This window comes from Orbilia oligospora (genome assembly GCF_000225545.1).
Source record: "Orbilia oligospora ATCC 24927 unplaced genomic scaffold scaffold00054, whole genome shotgun sequence".
NCBI classification, from domain to species: domain Eukaryota; kingdom Fungi; phylum Ascomycota; class Orbiliomycetes; order Orbiliales; family Orbiliaceae; genus Orbilia; species Orbilia oligospora.
Window position 1 is genome coordinate 1,000,041 of NW_011645611.1, and position 21,355 is coordinate 1,021,395.

Genomic DNA, 21,355 nt, shown 5'->3' on the forward strand with positions numbered 1-21,355 from the left:
CATTAAGCAAGACAATACTTCGAGTTTGATATAGTTATATATATATACATAAACATTCATCTACTCAAATGACCTTAATACCCTGGGTACGTACATGTACATACCTCTCTATTTTGGGGCGGATATCGGGTCCGGATCCCTTATCTTCAAATCTTATCCCTATTTATTTCTATCTAGATACCAACAAAAAGCGTGTTGGTTTTGTTGTATTTGGAAAGTCGAGATATATAATCGACGGTGCCCAGGGATTCGAACCACATGCCAGCTGTATACAGCCTCTAGCTTTTGTAATACTTTCTATAATATAAATTAGACGCCCTAGTATAATAAACAGACGGCCTCTTGTAACATAATTAGTTAGTTAGTTAGTTAAATTACAGGTAATAATTCTATTAGAAAAATAAGTAATAAAATTTTTTTTTTACTTCGTATATACGTACTAATGTATAGTCACCTCATTGCAGGCAGGGCAAGCTAATTATATATAATTTACAGCAAGCTAGACAGGCGTAATACATTACAGATTTAATATAGGGAAACTCACAGATTCAAGGCTACACACACTATACTCTATAGGTTCATGAATTCACGAATGGAAAGGCACTATACATGCATGCAACATACTCAAGTAATAATAATAAATCTTCCGTCCCAACCGCCAGGAACATCTTTTCATTGTCATCCACGCCCTTCATAAGTAATAATATAAAAAAAGAATAAAAATTTAAAACTACAGAAATCAAGCTGATAAAAAGAAAAAAGAGAAAGGGAAAAAAAAAAGACAAGGTTAGCAATCAACGCCGTAAATAAATGAATAAACCTCCGCTAACGCCCTTTGATACGCGTGGAATAAGAATAAGAAGAAATAGGAAAAAAAACAACAAATTGATGAAATAAAGCAAAAAGAATAACGCAAACCGAAAAGAAGAGGAAAAGAGTAAAAAGAAGAATAAAAAGAAGACCCGTTTTGCCCGTTATTGGTTTTTGTTATCCAACTGCCGTAAAACATGCAAGAATAGAGAAGAAGAAGAAAAACGTAAATGATAGGAGTAATAGAAGGTAGTAATTTGGAAATAACACGTTAGAAGTAATAGTGAGTAAAGACGCTTCTATGTAAACAAGAAGACTTCGTTCATCGAAATGGTGGTGGTGGTCGTAAAAGAATTAAATATGGATAATAGGCGTGAAGCGGTGAGGCTAAAGAGTATATCGATATGCTTAGAGCGTAAAGAACAAAATCCTTAAGATCGTATCTCAAAGAAACTGTTGTCCCAGCCGCTGAGAGTGCTACTCCCACTAGTAGTTCCAGGCGCATCAACCAACTCCCAGTCGATATCTTCGACCAACCCACGAGGCCCAGAGTTGCGAATACCAAATGGATTCCAAGATTCAAAGTCCTTCATCTCTTCCTCACTCATGGCCAACGCGTCCCCACCGTTTCTAGCTTCGGGGATACCTGCGGTGCCAAATGGTGGAGTGCCAGGAAGCTTCTCGCCGGACTCATCCAAGTCGTCACCGTCATCGGGAGTCAGGATCATACTGATGTCGATTTGGTCGATGACAAGGTCTGTGATCTCATTGAGTCCTTCGAAGGCTTGTTGGATGACTGTTGGACTGATCATGGAGTCGTCCCAGCCGCTGAATGGTGGAGTTGGCTGGCTGGTTGGCCTCTCTTCCTTAACCTCCACAGGGCGAGGTGGAGAAGACTGGATACCAGATGGGGTCGGAGCAGCCTTGGAAGGAGTCTTGGTGAGTGGCGTTGAGGTCCTAGGGGTAGGAGCTTTAGCGGTGGCAGCAGCAGCTTCCTTATCTTTGACCTCTTCCTGCTTATCCTCCTTAGCCTTCCTTGTTCCATCTCTGGCCAAACCCAAGGCTTCAGCAACACTCCCGAGCGTGTACTCGAGTGGGTTAGTGATCGTCCTGTTCCTCTCCTCGATCATACGCTCCTGTTTCTCTCTAAGAGCTTGGAGGTCTTGTGGGGTCAGAACTTTTGGAGGTTCACTTTGTGGTTGCTTCATATGCCCAGCAACGGCATCCTTGTGATCTTCTTTAAGATGGCGAAGGAGGTCTTGCTGGTTTTGGAAACCTTTGGTATGGTATTCGCAGGCTTTGACAATACAAAGGTGGGTGTATTGAGCTGGCAGGGTACCTTTCCCTGGAACACCTTTCTGTCCTGCCGCCTGAGCCATGGCTTGAGACTGGGCCTTCGGGTCAGGTTGTGCTGATTTGGGAAACGAAGGAGACTCGGAGCCCTGCTTAGCTTTCTTTCTAGGAGGAATCTGGCCGAGGTTGAAAGGCGCGGCGGGGGGTAGGGGAGCTGTAGGAGCAGGAGGAGCTGCAACCTTGTGAGCAGCAGCGGAATGAGGGATGTTGGTTGGTTGCTGAAGATTCTGAACGGGGAGCTTTTGTTGCTGCTGTTGCTGTTGCTGCTGCTGCTGCTGCTGTTGTTGCAGAGATTGAGCCGAGAGATCAGTTTGAGTGAGGTTAGGGACAGGAGCTTTAGCAGCAGGTGGTTGAACGTGCAAGTTCTGTGCTTGCTGGAACTGCTTTTGTTGCTGAAGTTGTTGTTGTTGGACGGCTCCCATGGGGATTGGGGGTTGACCCTGCTTCATACGTTGCTCGTTCAACTTGGGCACTTGAGCCTTCACGTAATTGAAGTATCGAAGAATCTGTGACTTGGCAGCGTCGAGCTCATCAGGTGTAATGGTAAAGTTCTCCTTCGGTGTCTGGAAATGGGTATCTTCAAACTGAGTAGCCACTACGGCTCTCGTTTGGAAGAGCTCTCTCACGATACGTTCAGAGGGTAAGAGCATCAAGAACATCGGGATCCACTGCTCCATCCTGACGAGAGTCAATGATACCTCTTTAACAGCTTGCCTAGTCACTGCTTTCACCTCCTCGCTCATCTGAATAATCGGCCGTGCCAATGCCTTTTGGGTTTCTTCTTGTCGGATCAAATGAACTTGTTCCTTGTTCTTCAAGAGCTGCTTTGTAGGATCCATCTGAGCCGCGGGGGCGCCTTGAGGGCCTGCTGCAGTTGGAGCAACAGCCTGTGGTGCTGCCGGAGCCTTCTGTTGAACCCCTTGGGCCGTAGGTGGCCTTGCTGGGGCAGGTTCAGGTTGCTTAGCCTGATTTTGATTCTGGTTTTGATTTTGATTTTGGGCCTGGGTTGGTGGTTGAGCAGCAGCCGGGGCCGGGGGCTGGATAGCATTTGGTCTTCCAGCTTGAGCCTGTTGAGCGAGCTTCGCCCTACTCATAGCGATCACCTTGTGAATGTCCATCTTTCTCTCGGGAGGAAGTTGTGCCATTCTTGGCTGATTGATGAGTTGAGCTTGCATATCCGGCGGCATAACCATTAGCCTTTGCAAGAACGTCTGCCAATCACCGGGCTTTCCAGGCGGCTGTCCCTGTTGTCCCTGCTGCTGTTGCTGGGCCGCCTGCTGCTGTTGCTGCTGGGCTTGCTGCTGGGCTTGTTGCTGGGCTTGTTGCTGGGCCTGCTGTTGGGCTTGCTGTTGAGCCTGCTGTTGAGCCTGCTGCTGGGCCTGCTGCTGGGCGGCATTAGAAGCTGCCGTAGGAGCGGCTTCATCAGCCTGAGCGGATCTCTTAAGGCCCCTTGAATTAGCGGCCTGCTGCTGCTGCTGCTGCTGCTGTTGTTGTTGCTGCTGCTGTTGTTGCTGAGCAGTATTCGGCGTCACCCTCCCACCTTCAATCGACTGCTGTGCCATCTTTGGTGTGGGCGCAGCCGTCGGTTTAGCCGGTGGTTTAGGTGGTGACATATTCACTTGCTGCTGTTGCTGCTGCTGCTGTTGTGCGGCAGCCGCCTGAGCTTGTTGAAGATGAGCTTGTCGTAGAGTATTAACCCGAGTAGCAAACTCCTGATAGTGAGCTTGCATCGGTCCAACAAACTTCTTTGACATTTCTTGAACATGCAGGAAATGCAATGACCGAACCTAAAATCATCTTTGTTAGTATATATTCTCTTTCAACTCATATTTTGGAAGCACGGTTGGATTCATACCCTAGTCGCCAAATCTGGATTAACCTGTTTCGCCCATGCCTTGAACGCACCCCAATCTGCAAGATTATTGACCGGAATATCAATCGACGGAAACTGACGTTTGATATATGCAACCGCTGTTTGTGGGAACTTGATCCCATCAAAGCTAGGCGGGAACTGAATGTCGGGAACCGGCATCGGGGGTGGCCTCTGGGGTTGCTGCTGCTGCCCAGGCTGCCCCGGTTGCCCCGGTTGGCCGGGCTGCTGAGCTTGAGCAGGTTGTCCCGGCTGTCCAGGATGTTGTTGTCCCGGCTGTGGAGGTTTGAGGCCCAACTTCTGCTGCTGCTCAAGTTGGAGGTTTCGTAAGTTTGCCGCTCTTTGCGCCTGAAGCTTCTGAGCCTGTTCGACGGTTAATCCAAGAGGCTGACCGCCGGATAAGTTTTGCAACAAAGCATTTTGGGCAGCTTGGATCTGCTGTGCCGATGTGCCTCCCATCCCATTTCTAATTCTCTGGGCTTCAAGGGCCGCCTGCTGTTGCTGTTGCTGTAGTAGATTTGCAGAGTTCTGACCAGCTTGCTGTTGGGCTAGAGCTTGGGCTTGAGCCTGTGCCTGAGCGGCTTGCTTAGCTTGGAAACTTTGAATGAGATGCTGCAACTTGTCTGGTGGCAGATCTCGGAAATTTTGAATAGGAAACCCAGCAGGGACGGTAAAGCTCCCAGGTGGACGTAGACCCGCGGCCTGCGCTTGCTGTTGCTGCTGTAGTTGGGCTTGACGCTGCTGTAATTCCGCCATTCTAGCTTGGTTAAGCTGGGCTTGAGCCGCTTGAGCAGCCTGGGCAGCTTGCGCTTGCTGACTGGCAGCAGAACCAGGTCTGTGTGTTTGATTGAGTAAGTTTAGTTGTGGAGAAGGATGCTGCCCCACAAGATGAGGCTGCGGTTGTTGCGGAGAAGGCTGTGGTTGCTGTGGTTGTTGCCCGATCCTCTGAGCAGCCTGTGCAGCTTGAGCTTGCCTTTGTAGCAGAATGAGCTGCTGCTGCTGCAGGGGGGTAGGGGCAGACTGCGGAGTACCCTGGGGTGGCACCGAACCGGGTGGCATGGTGACATTCGGCATCCCTGGTCTGGCCTGTGGAGGCTTTTGCCCCATAGCTTCGGCCTGTGTGACAGCAGGTTGCTGCTGCTGCTGCTGCTGCTTGAGATATGATTGGAAGTCACTCATGAACGCCTTATTATCAAACGGCTGCTGCCCTTGGCCGAGGTTTTGGCCTCTGCCGAGTGCCGCAGTCTGGGCAGCAATCAATCTCTGCTGCTGAGCGGCCTGCTGCAGCTGTTGCTGCCGTGCTGCGAGCTGCTGCTGGTTTGCAGCCATTTGCTGCTGTGGAGTAAGCTGCTGTGGGTTCCCGCCACCGGGTACACCCTGCAGAGCACCAGGTGGGATAGCCTGGTTTTGCAGAAGTTTCTTCGCAGCGGCATTCCTGAAGAACAACTCTAAAGGCGATATTTTTAGACGTTCACATTGAGCCTTCTGTTCCTCCGTCAGTCCCCCGAGCTGTCCCATGATAGTCTGTATGTGTTGCGGCTGGGCCTGTTGCATCATGGTACGCGCCAGGTGTTCGATAGCTTGGTCTTTAGGCATGCCACGGTACTGGTGAAGCGGGTTCTGGAGCTGCGGTTGGCCGAGTTGAGGACCTCCTTGGATGAGACCTGATTGTGCTTGCGCGGCCATGGCCATCTGGGCTTGTAACGTCGGGTTCGCCATGGCGGCGGCCATGTTGATATTCTGGGGCATTAAACCGGACATTCCAGATTGCTGTTGTTGCTGTTCCATCTGGTTGGCTTGGATGCCCATCCTCTGGGCGAGCAGCAACTGCTGCTGTTGTTGGGCGGCCATCTGAGGGTTACGACTGAGGAACTGTAGATCTCGAAGATGTTGTTCATTATCTGCTTGTTTCCGCATACGAGTTTCTTGGATCTGCTGCATCTTCCCCCGACAGGCGCCAATGTAATCAGCCTGTTAACATGAAAAAAACGCGATGTTTTGCGTTCAAGTCAGCGTGCCATTCTAACGAGGCTTTAAGCAAGAAGAAGAAGAAGAAAAAAAAAGAAAAAAAACATGGCCAAGAATTTAGATGAGAACGAAAAAATTTTGAATCCGGAAGGAGAGTGAGAGTGAGAGAGAGAGGAATAAGGCTACGAACTTTGGAATTTGCACTTCGGAATGTATGATCCTCGAAAGCCTCGGCCATTTTCACGGCGTGCGGGGCTTCCATATTACTCTGAACTAGGCGCAATGAACTAGCACTTGGGGGGGGATGATCAGCAGGCCTGGTTTGTATTATGCGGCGGTCCCAAAACAAAAAAAAAAAAAAGAAGTGCAATTTGAAAGCGTACATCTGGCTAACTATCATGGCACGTTCACCGAGAGGCATCTCAGCCTGCCAACCGCCTTGAGGAATAGGTTGAGATTTTATTTTGGCCATGATCTGGGCGAGAGCAACTTGAGGTCCTCCTCCTCCTCCTTGAGCGGCTGCCGCTGCTGCTGCCGCCGCCGCTTGACCACCGGACATTTGCATTCCGGCCATCATGCCAGGAGGGAGTTGGCCTGCTTGATTCATGGTTTTTTTCCTCTTCCCTTCTTTTTCCTTTTCTTTTTTGGCCCGGCCCGAAGCGGCCACCGGAGGAGGAAGTTTTATATTATCGTCGTCGTTCTCCTGTACGGGTTATGAAACGGACTATATCATATGAGGACAGACTGGGGTTTGTTGATATGTGGTGGTGGTAGTTGTGGTAGTGACTCGACTGACGAGAGACGAGACGAGACGGGACAAGACGAGGCGAGACACGGTACTCGAGGAAGAGAGGTTTAATCGGACGACGGACTGATGGTTGGAAATCTAACTAATCTAACAGGAACTCGGGAGAGCTTTTTTGTCTCGGCTTTTTATCCGGGAGATATATATGACTAGATGGTTAGTATATAGTGCTCCTGGAGGGAGTTAAGTGAAGGTGTGAAGTTTAATGTAGATGGTATGGTATATAGTAGAGGTTGTGGTGGTGGTGGTTGTGATGATGGTGGTGATGGTTGCTAATGTTTGGCGTTGTTGTTGTGTCTGGTTAGTAATTTGGGAGAAGGAAAAGGTGGTTGAATGTTAATATGTTGTTTCGGAGCAGTGTCAGAGCAATCCACAGGATTATAAAACAGCAGCCAAGCTTCCTCTTTTGCTTATCCGCATGCACGTAGAATATAATATAATAACATTCAATGGAAGGGATAAAAAAGAAGAAGGAGAGGGAAAAAAAGAAGAGGAAGAAGAGAGGAAGAAAGTAAAGAAATTAAATTAAATTAGACAAATGCAGGGCCGTTCTTAAGTAGAGTACATGCTGAGATAGCAGATGGACTGTATGTCAGAAAGTACTTCGGTTTCTCTGAAGTCCGAGAAGGAAATCAGGGAAAAAAGAAAAGAAAAGGAAAGAAAACAGTCGAACAGGATCTGATCGAGACCCTCTTTAATTCTGACTGACTGACTGCTGCATTAAGTATATACATACTGACATACCTACCTACATACAGATTACATGTATGTAGTATGTATGTGTGACTGAATTGGATCAGACTAATAAGAGTTCTCGAGGAATGGGAGTCTGCCTTGCCAAGCACGGACCAGTTTTTTGATTCAAAAAAGGTACCCGCAACATTGTCACCAACCAATCCTGATTCGGTGGGTTCCGCTTTACGATCTCAGAAAATATCCATGGACACATACCCTGCTATAACTATAATTCTAATTATACCTGGGTATTAATTAGTTTACCGTGTATAAACTATATTATAAAATCTGATATTGCTGTGTACTATGTACTCGGGTGGATGTATGTATGTCTGTACGTATGTGTATTATGGCCCAAACCTCTCATCCCACACCCAAATCACACTCTCCGTATAATACCTCTCCAGAGCCCTCCTCACATCCACCCCCATCCCCTCCGGTCCACACACGAACACCCCAATCCTCTTCTGTTTCTGGTTTGTCCCCCTCGCATGATCCCTACAGAATTCTTCCGTAATCCTCGTCAAATTCGGCCTTCCCGTTTGTATCCGAGGTGTTATCTGTGTCCTGGCGTATCGATATCTTAATGATTCGATTTCTTTTTCCATCTTTTTCTTCTCTTCTTCCTTTATGACCCTTCTTCTGTTCATGCTGTCGCTGTTATCGTTATTATGCAGATTACCATTATCATTATTCGTCGCTGATTGGCGGTGGCGGTGGTGGCGATGTGTAGGTTCCGTCGTAGGTAATAAACTCTGTGAATCCCCTCCGACCAATTCATCCAATTCCATCGATGGTCTCCCCCCGTCGTCCTTATCTTCTTCTTCGTTGTCTTCTCCTTCATCATTTCCACTTTCCCAATCCCCTTCTCCCTTCGAACCTGATATATAAATATCAACTTCAGGCCTACACCTCGTCGGTCCGGCCCTCAAGAGCTCCGATAGCGGCCATGCAGCATCATCAGTCCCCCCAACCGCCCACACAAACCTAACCCCCACCTTCTCCTCCACCCTTTCACTCTCTTCAATCTCCACCACCAATTCCCTTAACACGCTCAAAGTCATTGTAATCCCTATGCCCCCCGTAATAAACAAAAAAGAATCGAACCATCCAAACCCGGGGAAAACTTTGGCAATCCCGTAAGGTCCTTCGATCATCATATTCAAACTGGCGTCTAATGCCGATTCCTTGAGTTCTCTCGTAAACCCGTCTCTGACTCGGACCAAAAATTTGGCTTCTCCGCTTTCTTCGTCCACACTGGATAAGGTAAAAGGGTTTCCTCGGCTTTGTACCATGCTTGGTACGGAGATGTAAAAATGACTTCCGGGAGCGACTTTCTTAGCTTTTGATCCCATTCCCGTTGTGGTGGTGGTGGTGGTAGCAGTAGTGGTACTATTGGTAGTATCGGTCACCATCCAACCCGCCGTTCCCCTCAAATCCAATGCCGTAGAAGATACAGCCGTGACTTTAACTTTCAACTCTCTCGTCAAAAAATACCTTCCGACGCGATCGATAATATACACCACCCCGACAAGTAGTACATACCGTCCGGTATCATAAACATGAACCCACGCAACCGGTAATACCAAAACACTCAACAACTGATGAACGCTGAAGAAAGTTTTATAAGCCACCCTTCTATACTTCGGAAGACTGGCGATGAACATCGTATTCATGATGATTAACCCCAACAACCCAAAGATCACATCCCAATTAAGGAACCTATGGATCCTGTCCGTTGTGACAAAATAGTTGGTATACAGGATCCCATGGAAGGTGAGAAGAGTGTATATCGTCCGTCCGAGCCATCTGTGTGCTTTATTCAAAGTCTCGTGGGTTTGATAACTTAATATGGACGTCTGTTGGAGTATAAACCGTGAAGACAGTAGATATTGCGCAGGAAGTAGAGAAGTGGCGATATGACCCAATCGTTTGGTGAGGTGGAAGTAATCATCCCCGGTATCGGAAATACTCATAAATCCCATAAACCCGATCCATAGAAATCCCAACAACCAAGATTTGCGAGATCCCAACCATCTGGCTCCGAACAAGGGACGACCGAGGTACCAATGCGACAAGTACACGAACCGTGCGAACCTGGAGTATATTGTCTTCCTTTGGTATTCTCCTCCTTCTTGTTGTTTGATAACAACGAGGTTGTAACGGTAGACATGTCCGAACCAGCAGACGACGGTGGGGATGATAATGAGTGTTGTGAAAACGTTTAGGATGCCGTAGAAATCGAGGATTGCACGACGCAATTCCTTTTCTTCCTTCGAGTGGACTTTCATATGCCAGGGGAAGAAAGCCATGATGAGGACGCGGACATCAAAAACGACAGCAGCAGCAGCAGCGAAAACGGTGATGGCGGTGACGGGGTCGACGTCATTCTATTCTATATTTTTGGGGGGTTTGAATAGAAGGGGGGTGGTTCGGATGGTCCTCCGCAGGTTCTTGGGAGGTTTGCGCGGCATTCTGGGCCATGGCACTTGCTTGCTTGGTTGGTGTTGTCAGGTCAAGTCGAACCAGGGCCGAAGAGCGCGTGGCAGCAGCGATGCATGGATGGAGCCCGGTCGTTGCATTTGGCGGGGGGGACCTGCTTTGTTCGGACGGTCTGAAACTAGCATCTGAAGCAGCAGCTCGATCCAGGTAGAACCCAGAAAGAAAAGAAGGAACAGAACGAAAGAAAGAAAGAAAGAAAGAAAGATGTAAGACATCAGCTTCTCCTTTCTTTTTCGTTTATAGTTCAGCTGATCAGTTTGGCGATAAACTTTACTTCTACTTCTACTTCTACTTCTACTTCTACTTCTACTTCTACTTCTACTTCTGATTCTGATTCTAATTGGAGCTTGTCTTGATATTTAATATAAGTATTCATTCCGCCTCATCCGGTTGGATAACATATAAAACCACTACCTTCCCATCAACTACCATCTATCAGTACTTATCGATATACCCCATATTACACTTCTACTATCCCCAGATTCCTCAGATTAAAAAAAAAGAGAGAATGGCCCCGGAAAGAATCCCCGTCTGGCTGGATTGCGACCCAGGTACCTACCAAGTATCTATCTATCTGATATCTTATTATATATGATAGCTGACATAGTATCTACCGTTGCCAGGCCACGACGATGCCTTCGCCATCCTCATCACCGCTCTACACCCATCCTTCGATCTCCTGGGCATCAGCACAATCCACGGCAACTCCTCCCTACAGAAGGTCACCAACAACGCCTTATCAATCCTCACCGCCATCGGTCGTCCCGATGTGCCCGTCTACCCGGGTGCCAATAAACCCTTCATGCGCCCTGCCGTGCATGCTCCCGATATCCATGGTATTATATACTTCCCAATCCTACATCAATATCCAATATAAAGGCAGTATTAGGAGGTGGAGATACTAAACAGTGAATGAACAAATAAATAGGAGACACTGGTATCGACGGAACAACCCTTCTGCCCACTCCGACCCGAAAACCTCAGACGGTACCGGCCGTCGAAGCCATGCGCAAAGCCATTATGTCCACCAAACGGGGCACATGTACTTTGGTCGTCACGGGAACATTGACAAACGCCGCTCTGCTCTTCGCTGCGTTTCCCGAAACCGCTGAACATATCAAAACCATTTCCATCATGGGAGGGGGGTTCACCTTGGGGAATATCACCAAGAGTGCTGAGTTTAATATCTACGTATGTCTTCCTCTCTCTATTCCATACTTACTTCTTAAGCAGTAAGTAAGTAAGTAAGAAAGTAAGTATATAGGGTAAAGATGCTAATTGCTGGTTGATATAAAAATAAAGTGCGACCCCGAATCCGCAGCTTCAATCTTCACCCTCCCCTCTCTCTCCAACAAAATCATCCTCTCCCCGTTAGACCTAACCCACACCGTCCTGGTCACCACCTCCGTCCGCCAAACCCTGACTTCAACCCCATCAACCTTCCGAACAATGTTATACGAACTCCTAATGTTCTTCGCCGAAACCTACATCAGAGTATTCGACATGACCGAAGGTCCACCTCTACACGACCCCATTGCCGTAGCCGCTTTGATGGACGAGAGCTTCGGGATGGGGTTCGAATATGTGGAGACGGGGATTAAGGTTATTTGTAACGGAGAGGAGATGGGTAAGACGGTTATGGTGGGGGTTGATGAGGGGGTTATGGAACATGAGGGGAAACAGGTGCTGGGGGATTGTGGGGTTGGTGGTGGAGGGGTTAAGGTGAAGGTTGGGATGAAGTTGAATGTTGATAGGTTTTGGGAGGTTGTGATGGGGGTTGTGGAGAAGGCGGATAAGATGTCGCCATTGAATACTTAAGTAAACCCTCTTTTTTTTATATATATTTTGTGTATTATATTTTTTATATTTTTTATATTTTATTTTTTTAGATAGTTTTTATTAGAGGTATATAATAGACTATTCCATTTTTAGATATTTTTGATTGATTGATTGATTGATTTTGATTTTTCTTTTTCAAGATATGGGGATTTTTTTGGATGACAGGGGTGACACATGGCGGGACCGAATATTCGAAGAATGTGATTAGCAGGAAATAGCAAAAAGGACACATTCTTGGTGCCTAGATAGCTAGATTTTCACATATTCAGAGATCAGGAAAATACCTACGAACCTTGCTATATATATATATGATTTATCTCGTGTGGCGGATGGAATCCCAAGATCTGGTTCTGGCCGTTCTGCGTGGGGGTACTTTCGGTATAAAGTATATAAGCAGGAAGAATTATAATTACTTTGGATCGATTAATTACGAACGAGAAAATGGAAAGAGCATTATATTACACTTAGAATTGCAAGTAGCAAATTTTAAAGAGCACGGAATACTCCAAACATTGATATTTAAATATCCAAGCTGAATCACATCAATCAGCCATTTGATTTAATATCAAATTACTGTAGGACAGTGCACTGCACCGACACTAGTTCTGCACGCTAGCAGGTATACACACAAGTAGTGCGGTAGTGTAGTGCATATGCGGGGATCTTGTAGATAGCGGGAATTGTTTAGTACGTGACGTCTTTGATGTATATGTGTGTACCGTATGTACCGTATGTACCAATCACGACCAAGCTGCACCTGCATCTGCCTCTACAAGTTACATTTACATCTACATACGAGCTAATGCGCGTGCACGAAGGTTAACGTTGCGGGGAACAAGGGAGAGAATAGAAACTAGTGTTCGCAACGGCAATTGACAGGGAAGAAGGAGGGGAGGATAAGAAGTATGCACTAGATATGCAATGTATGGATGTTATGGATGGAAGCACAGGCCGGCTCTTGCATTGTGCAGCGCGCGCGATAGAGCTCGGGATGCCGTGTGTAAGTACGTAATCTAGGTAAGTATATACTGATATACACAGCTGTAATCGGTTTATTTTCTTGGTTGGATTAGGAACTGAACTGAACTGAACTGAATTGAATTGAACTGACCCGAACTGAGGGGAATGGTTTTGATACTGGGGGGATAATTATAAGGTGGAAATAATTGCTCAAAAAATTAAAACCGGTCCAACCAAGTTGGGAATCCTGAGATGCGAAGGGTTATGGAATTCTCCTTTGATATGATCCCTTCGTATGCATACTTCTTATTTGGTGTATGATACATGTACATGTATTTTTTTTCAACTTGTCTCGCAGGGGAGATTAATATTAATTGGATCGTTGGAATTGGAATCGAGGGATTTGAACCACCACCACCACCACACACTATCAATCGCGAATATTAATGCATGCTCCGAGCGGCCCGTTCGCTGAAACTTCAAACCCAACATACCTACACTCCGTAGCTAGTATGTATATTATACCGGTCGGAAGAGATAATGGGTGGAAGAGTTCTCGGAATCCGGACGTCACAACTTAGCTTAGTGCCGAATTTCGGAAACAGGCCCTGGCTTTTGTCATCCCGCTTCGACATATTTCTGAAGATGTTTGATGAGAAAAAGATAAACTGCAGCTTTGGCCGAACCGTTGAGGATCTAACCCGGCCGGTCAAAGGAAGGAAGGAATATCGGATTCCCATATTTCCCTTTCCACCCCCTCTTTCCCTTCCCTTTCTTTATCCCTTCCCCTTCCCCTTCCCTGCTTCCCTGGCTAGCTTTTTCGTCTTGAACCAAAACCCTGTCATTCCTGCCGTGTCTCTGAGGCATGGTGAGAATTAACGAGCGAAAGAAAAAGAAAAGAAAATAAGAGAAACAGCAGAAGAAGAAGAAGAAGAAGAAGAAGGAAAAGAAGCTGAGGAACCCGAGCGCTGCAGGGTATCGAAAAGAATCAAGCTTCGTATCATTTTTCATGTATCATAAGTATCAGCGCGGAATTCAAGAACCGTGCCAGTCGTTATACAATTGATCATAGGTACTTACTTATGTGCTATTGCCTGTCACGTCCTTCATTCTTTTCTCTGTTCACTTTTAACTCTCTCTGTCTTTGCTTCAATTCTATTCTATTCAATTCTATAAATCTATTCGAAGTATCTATCTATCTTAGCTATATCGCGCGAATATTTAAATATTTCGCAATCGGAACGTTTCGCTATTAAGTTTCTACCTATTACAAGTCGTTATCACCACGACTTTACCAGCATTATATCATATCATATCATATCATATCATATCATATCATATCATATCATTCGCGAATTATATTAATCAATCAATCAATCAATCACACAACTATAGCTATTTTGCATGCGGTATTAAACTTGATATACCTCCTCTAAATTTGGTATATTCGTTTATACATTCGTACCGCTGTCGGTTACATCGAACGGGAACAATTACGAAGAAGTGGCGCCCGTTGTTATCAATCGACATCCCACTAACCAGTACTTACAGTCCGGTCTAGTCTACTCTAGTACGTACCGTTATCCATCCATCCATCCATCCCATCCCATGGTCACCCCCAAATTCAAATGCAAAATGCGATAGTATACTATACTCAGGACGAGGGATAAAAAAATTAAAATAAACTGCCACTAGCCTGGCCTAGCGGGCTTCTTGTCTTTTATTTTGAATTCTATTATCAAAAAGTATCGTGATAATTTAGTTCCCGCTCTTCCCTTTCCCTTTTGAAATCCCTTTCCATTTCCCTTCCTCAAACTTAACTGGTGAAAAAAAAAAGAAGAAGAAGAAGAACTCCACCGATATCGCGGTTACATACGAGTCGCATCTCATCATAATTAATAATTTATACTGATTGATTGTTTATTAGGCCTGCCGCCGCTTTTTATTTTATTTTACTTCATTGCATTGTCAGGTCATATCATTCCGGGTTCTCGCACTTCTACCTCTTTTTTTCTACTCTCTTTCTTCATCCTCCCTCTTTCTTACCCTCCATCTTTCTTCCCAACAAAAAAAAAAACTCTTTCTCTTCTTTCTCTTCATTATCTTCTTCCTCTTCTTCTTTCCCTTCTTAACTATCTTCTTGATTTAAATTGGAAAGGTTGGTCGATTCTGCTCAAAGGTCGTACAGTGTTTCTGCAGAAGACGTTGGGTTAACTAACGAACGGGCGAATCAGGAAGAGTACCAAATACGGCTCAGTGGCGGCATCTCACCAATCACTCGACCCACTCTGACGACATACCGCCTTCTCTCTATTCTCTTCCCATTTACTCCGACTGGCACCCCCAGCGAAATATCCGGGTAAATTGCTTCACAAGCGGAAAAAAAAAATATCATACTCTTTATCAGCATGAGTATCGGATTTTAGGCATTTTCTGCTATCGAGAGGGGTTTTTCTGTTCTTTCTTTCTCTTTGTCCAGGGGAAAGATAGAAAAGGAAAAGAAAGGGCATTGAGCAGTAGCCCTGCAGCCCTGAGCAAGCAAGCAACCAAGCAGCAAAGAGCTTAAGCTTAAAAAGCTTCAACGGTTTCTCTTGCCGAGACTAAGCTTTCCCACTTACGTTTTCCTTCCCGTTCACCAAAAAAAACCTCTCGACAGAGATCGAGTACCAACGGTCAAGATGGAGGTTTATTGTACTGTACGTATTCTAATATTTATCTTCCTCATTCGCAATGGCTTTTTTTTTAATAGCAATAACTAATTTTATTTTGGGGAATAGATGCTATTGACGGATGGCTACCTGCCAGGTACGACCCTTATCGATACACCCCACCATACCCCCCCTTCTAAGCCATAAATATATACTGACCCATTGTATGATTCACAGGCGCACAGGTACTCGCACATTCGCTCCGCGATGGCGGGGCGACCAGAAAACTGGCGATTCTGGTAACTCAAGATTTTTTGAGTGAAGCCACTATGAAAGAGTTAAAGGTAACCCCACTTACCCCATACATGCACATATGCATCTACCCCGCCATGCATCTGTTACCCCAAACTTTTATCACTGCATCACCACTTACTTACAAAAAACATAATGCTAATTAAAAAAAATTAAAAAATAGAGGATATACGATTACATTATTCCCGTGGACCGAATAACCAATAAGTCGCATGGGAACTTGTTAATGATGGATCGGTTGGATCTATCGTCGGCGTTTACTAAGATCCATCTGTGGAGGATGACGCAGTTTGAAAAGATTGTGTATATTGATGCTGATGTGGTTGCTTTGAGGGCACCCGAGGAACTGTTCGAGACCAAAGAAAAGTTTGCGGCGGCGCCGGATATTGGGTGGCCGGATTGTTTTAATAGCGTAGGTTATTCTATCCGCATCTTTGATCTTGTTCAATTGATTCTCTTAGGAGAGTGGCTAATCTTCGTGGTGATTATATAGGGTGTCATGGTACTCAAGCCGGATCTGGGGACATATCACGGCTTACTCAATCTTGCAAACAGGGGGATATCATTCGATGGTGCTGATCAGGGTTTGCTGAACGAGTACTTTAGAAATTGGAATAGACTCTCGTTCGTTTATAACGTCACACCATCGGGGCACTACCAGTACGTTCACTCCCCTACAATCCTTTTATACTCCATGAATAGCATTCTAATAGTTTAATAAATATAGATACGCCCCAGCATACAACCACTACCGCTCCAGCATCACGATGGCCCACTTCATCGGTTCCAACAAACCATGGGCCATTGGACGACACGCAGGACAAGAAAATACCACATCAGCATACGGTGAGCTTTTGGGAAGGTGGTGGTCTATTTGGGATGCTCACTACAGACCCGTTACGGAACAAGACCCGGCTTTGACATGGTTGAGCAAAGGGGTGGGTGAACAGCTGACGATAGCTGAGATTGAAAGACCGAATCCTATGCCCACCGAGTATGATCCGAATTTTAGACGGGAACATACGAGTTTCGATGAGAGGAAAGATGAACCCGTGGTTTGGCATCCGCCGCCGGTGGGAGGGCCGAAGCAAGAGCGACACAGGAATCAACAGGAGCATCAGTATCAACCTCAGAACTACCAACCACAGCAGCAGCAACAGCAGCAACAGCAGCAACATTATCATCATCATCATCAGGAATCACCACCACCACCACCGGTCTTTCTACCAAAAGAACATGTTCCGTACGTGCCTCGAGATTTGCCATATAATGCTTACTCGCAGACACAGGGACCACCACCAAGTTACTCTTATCACGCACAGAGACAGCAGCAGCAGCAGCAACATTATCAACCCCAAATCCACGCACCTCGACCAGTACATCCGCAATGGGAAGAACAAGGCCGAAGATTCTCCAAAGAGATCCCAGCCAGGATCGAAAATAGTTTGCCACTACCCCCTATCCCCTCAACCACTGAAGAACCACAAGCCTCAGAACCAAAGGAGAAGAAATCCCCATCATTCGAAGCCCCCATGCAACAATGGGATGCCGGAAGATCCTCCCCTCCCCCAAATTCTCGACCAGAGGCAAGTAACTGGCCAGCTCAACTTTACGAGAACGAATGGGATCAGGCAAAACAAGACACGGGACTCTTCGTCCCACCGAGGGTAGCCTCACCACCAACGGACCTCCTCAATTTCGAAGTCCCACCAAAACCCCAACCTTCCCCACGTCCTTCCCCTATCTTCCCATGGGAACACGGTAACACCACACCGGCGACCCGAGTCTTCGCCGGCGAAGGAAGCCCCTCCCCAACCCTTCCCCTCGCGCTCCCAGGTTCCGTGGACGATGAATTCGAAACCGAAGAAGCGGCAGGAGGATACTCGGCCCGCGGGATGGCAGCATGGGATAGCTACTCGAGAACAAATGCATGGGATAGCATCCCGTCCATAGAACGCTACGTAGCTTCCTTCCAACAATCCACACAACCCCGTAGAACTGTACGAAAAGGGGATGTGACACCTAACCCTCAGATCCGCGGTGCTGACGAAAGAATCCTCAGGACTGACGGGGAACATTTTGACGATGAGACGACGACGACGACGACGACGATAACTTCGACGACGGGTTTGCTGCCGCCTGAAATCTCGGTTACGCCGACGCCGTTTAAGTCGCTGAGGGGGTATAGAAGCCATGCGATGGACGATGAGACTAAATTCCCGTCAGCGCAGGGGATTCCAGACCAGCAGCACTGGGATCCCATGAAATCATTAGCAGAACTAAGAAACGCACCAGGAGAGTTACTAAACAGAAGTCCACCATCACCACAGAGTTTAACCCGAGGATCTCCTCGATCACCGGCATCGTCGGTACAGCAACAGCAACAATTAGTATCATCGTCGATGCCGGTTCCCGAGAAGGATTTCCATATCACGGCTTATAGGAAACGACATGAGATGAGTGTTTCTTCGGGGAATTCGTCGGTGACCGGATCGCCGGTTAATACTTTTAGTGAGAGGACTTATGCTTCTAGTTCGACGCAGACGGATGTGGTGGAGTTGAGTGATGCTGGGACGCAGAGTGATCCTGAGGATATCGATGCGGAGATGGTGATGGTTGGTGTGCATTGATATCTGAAGGACGGTGGTGGTGATGATGATGAATACATTATAATGGTATAGTATGATATGGGTATGTATGGTATATGGGAATGGGTATGGGACAACGGGTACGGGTTCGGGCATCAGTATGGCTACTATTATCTTCCTCTTTCTCATTGTTTGGAATAACATAATATCTGGATATTTGGACTATTTTCTTCTTCTTGTAATGTTTGTCAGATTATGGATTTTCTTTCTTTTCCCTCATTTTCATTTTCATTTTCACATCGGTATTACGTATATTCCTTTCCTACCTTCTTCATCATCTTCATCTTCAAGTGTAACATATTCAAAAACCCTTTTTTTCGATTTCTTTCTTCTTTTAATCTCTTACTAGCTAAGTAACTCGACGGGGAAGCTACTAGCAAAAAAAGAAGGAAAGAAAAAAAATTGTAATATCACCACTATCATAATACAATCAATCAATCAATGCATCAATCCTTGCGTCCCCTGGGCCCGAGACTACCGATACTTTACGTATACCATCATACCAAGCGGGCAATATATAAACCATATTTTACTGCCTACATAAACAATTCTGCCTCATCATTAAGCCTTATTACGTAGGCCTCATGACGTTCCATTCAATTCCATTCCATTCCATGTGGTCCGTGATATATACTTACTCTTAGGTAGTTATTGAAGTTTAACCTTGCATTGGAATATGGGAAATGATAAACGTGGCATATATTTTATCGGATACCTTATCTTAGGCACACAATTGATGATTCGCAAGCTAGGCAGTTTCTTTCCCCCAATAGTATAGTATAGTAGGTATATAGAAGCGTACCTTACCATGCCCATGCCGTGGCTATTGGAATATTCGTTTCATTTCGTTTCGCGGGGCGCGAAAGGAGGGGCGTTTAAAAGAAAGAAAAGTCAACCTAGTTTCCCACTCCAGAAGCCCCCCCGCCTACGTAAGTATCTTTGCAAATACTTAGTAAGAAACGGATAGCGGAATGCAAGAATCATCCGAAGTTCAGGAGTTAGTTAACGACGACGTTTTTGTTTAGTTTTGTTTTTTTGGAACCCGGGAGAACGGGAATAGCATGTTAACAGCGTGGTAGATAGCTTTGGTTCGAATTCGTCTTGTGGGTACGGAGGCCTGGAATGCGTACGCACGCTACACAAAGAGGAACTACTAACTAGTGGTAGCGAGAGGAAGTACAGATACTATCTTTAGAGATTTATGAAAGCCTCATTTTATTTTATATAAAAAAAATCAACCGTGGCCTGTTTAAGATTTGAAGCGGGAGAGAAAGACAAAAAAAAAAAACAGGGCGCAGCAGATCAGATGTATAACATAAGTCCCGTCGGTCGTTTTGATGAGATCAGTTATTGAGGGGGGGGATATGGTTAATCCGGACCGCGCGGACCCGGGTGTTCAAATGGACCTTTTAAACCGGCCGAAAAACTCCAGAAGGGGACGAAAATGTCGGAGTGGAAATGATGTCCGACGCCGGTTTGGATCCACTTTTTTCTATCTTTTCTTTTTTTTGTTTTTGAAGTAGGTAGGGGTGTCATGGATGCACATGATCTGATTCATCCTGACTGATTCTTTTTAGCTTGACGGGTAGCTCGTTCGTCGTATATCTGCGTATGTAATGTGAAGAAAAGAAGTTTGGATTTGATTAATTAGGGAAATTTGGGCCCGGTCCGCGGGCTTAGCTTTACATAGCTTAGGTAAGTACACCACCGTACGTAAGGTACATGGACATAGTACATACAAGAGATTATAGCTCAGAAGGGAGATGAATCCGATTTGCTGGAATACGCGTATTCAGGTTTCGAAGTTTTTTGAGGTTTAAAAGCGGAGGTCGGAGTTTAGAAGCTGGGTCGGATTTCTTACATAACCTTCTGTGCTTCCCCCCGCCCGACCCCTCCAGATTGATTCTTTTTTTTTTTTTTCAGAATTATAATTATATTGTATACATACTTCTTTATTTACTTACTATTGTCTACTACTTATCTACTTATATACTTGTCTTATTAGGCGGATGGAAATAATATGGGACTGGGAGTGTAACGGGTACTTTCGATTGAATTGAATTGAATTGAAGCGGGAGAATTGTTATTTGCCATGCAGGCTGCTTACATGATCCTCAACCAGAACTCGAACCAGGGCAGGTCTTACTAATTAATTGAGTATCACTGCGGTACGGTACATAGTACAGTTGATTGAAAGCTAAGCTCTCCTGCATTCGATTCGATTCGAATTATTCGGCTCTTTATTTTATCACATTCCCTTGTGGGTCCTCCGAAACCCGTTCGATTTCAACCCGTCGCTGCTCGTTCGCTCTCTCTCTCACTCTCTCGCTCTATCTATCTATCTATTACATCCTTACAGACCAACTTTTTTTCTCCTTTTCATCTTCTGGGGATAGTAGTATATATATATATACTTACTTGTATATATTACTCAGCAAGTCCTCTTTTCTTCTTCTTCTTCTTCTTCTTCTTCTTCTTCTTTTCTTCTTCTTCTTCTCTTTTATTGGAAATGACTGGAATCAGCTGCTAGTCGGTCAGTAGTTCAATCCCTCACGGAACTCAGCGGATGCGTTTCGTCCCGAGGCCCTAACACTAAGCTTTCTCGAGACCCATCCCATCCCATCCCATCAAATCCAAATCCCCGTATTGTTATTATACCGACATACATCCCTACACAGTACAGTACAATACATTACATTACAATACTTGCACGATCACAAGCCGATTTGATCTGATTTTATATATTATCATTCCTTGTCCATTTTGTATTTTTTTTTTTTTTTTTTTTGTCTTTTATACTAGGCTGTTGGGTTCGAAGGGTTTGGTCTACTGATTACATTATACATTATACAACATCACCATCTTCTTTACTTGATTCAACTTACCCTCCGGTCTTGGGTTCCCC

General features: G+C 45.7%; 4 protein-coding genes across 4 annotated transcripts; 2 read left to right on the forward strand and 2 right to left on the reverse strand.

Annotated features, from left to right (window-relative positions):
- Positions 1-1,241: 1,241 nt before the first annotated feature.
- Positions 1,242-6,608, reverse strand: AOL_s00054g320 (uncharacterized protein; the record flags this gene model as incomplete). The annotated part of the gene is made up of 4 exons (XM_011121636.1): positions 1,242-3,950; positions 4,019-6,004; positions 6,192-6,318; positions 6,385-6,608. 4 exons carry the CDS (start codon positions 6,606-6,608, stop codon positions 1,242-1,244), a joined length of 5,046 nt encoding a protein of 1,681 aa, XP_011119938.1.
- Positions 6,609-7,888: 1,280 nt separating this feature from the next.
- Positions 7,889-9,853, reverse strand: AOL_s00054g321 (uncharacterized protein; the record flags this gene model as incomplete). The annotated part of the gene is made up of 1 exon (XM_011121637.1): positions 7,889-9,853. One exon carries the CDS (start codon positions 9,851-9,853, stop codon positions 7,889-7,891), a length of 1,965 nt encoding a protein of 654 aa, XP_011119939.1.
- Positions 9,854-10,551: 698 nt separating this feature from the next.
- Positions 10,552-11,861, forward strand: AOL_s00054g322 (uncharacterized protein; the record flags this gene model as incomplete). The annotated part of the gene is made up of 4 exons (XM_011121638.1): positions 10,552-10,594; positions 10,667-10,879; positions 10,972-11,234; positions 11,346-11,861. 4 exons carry the CDS (start codon positions 10,552-10,554, stop codon positions 11,859-11,861), a joined length of 1,035 nt encoding a protein of 344 aa, XP_011119940.1.
- Positions 11,862-15,520: 3,659 nt separating this feature from the next.
- On the forward strand, positions 15,521-18,432 carry AOL_s00054g323 (uncharacterized protein; the record flags this gene model as incomplete). Its single annotated transcript, XM_011121639.1, has 6 exons — positions 15,521-15,538; positions 15,620-15,647; positions 15,728-15,834; positions 15,966-16,214; positions 16,296-16,462; positions 16,530-18,432. The coding sequence occupies 6 exons, from the start codon at positions 15,521-15,523 to the stop codon at positions 18,430-18,432; spliced, it is 2,472 nt and encodes an 823-aa protein (XP_011119941.1).
- Positions 18,433-21,355: the final 2,923 nt, after the last annotated feature.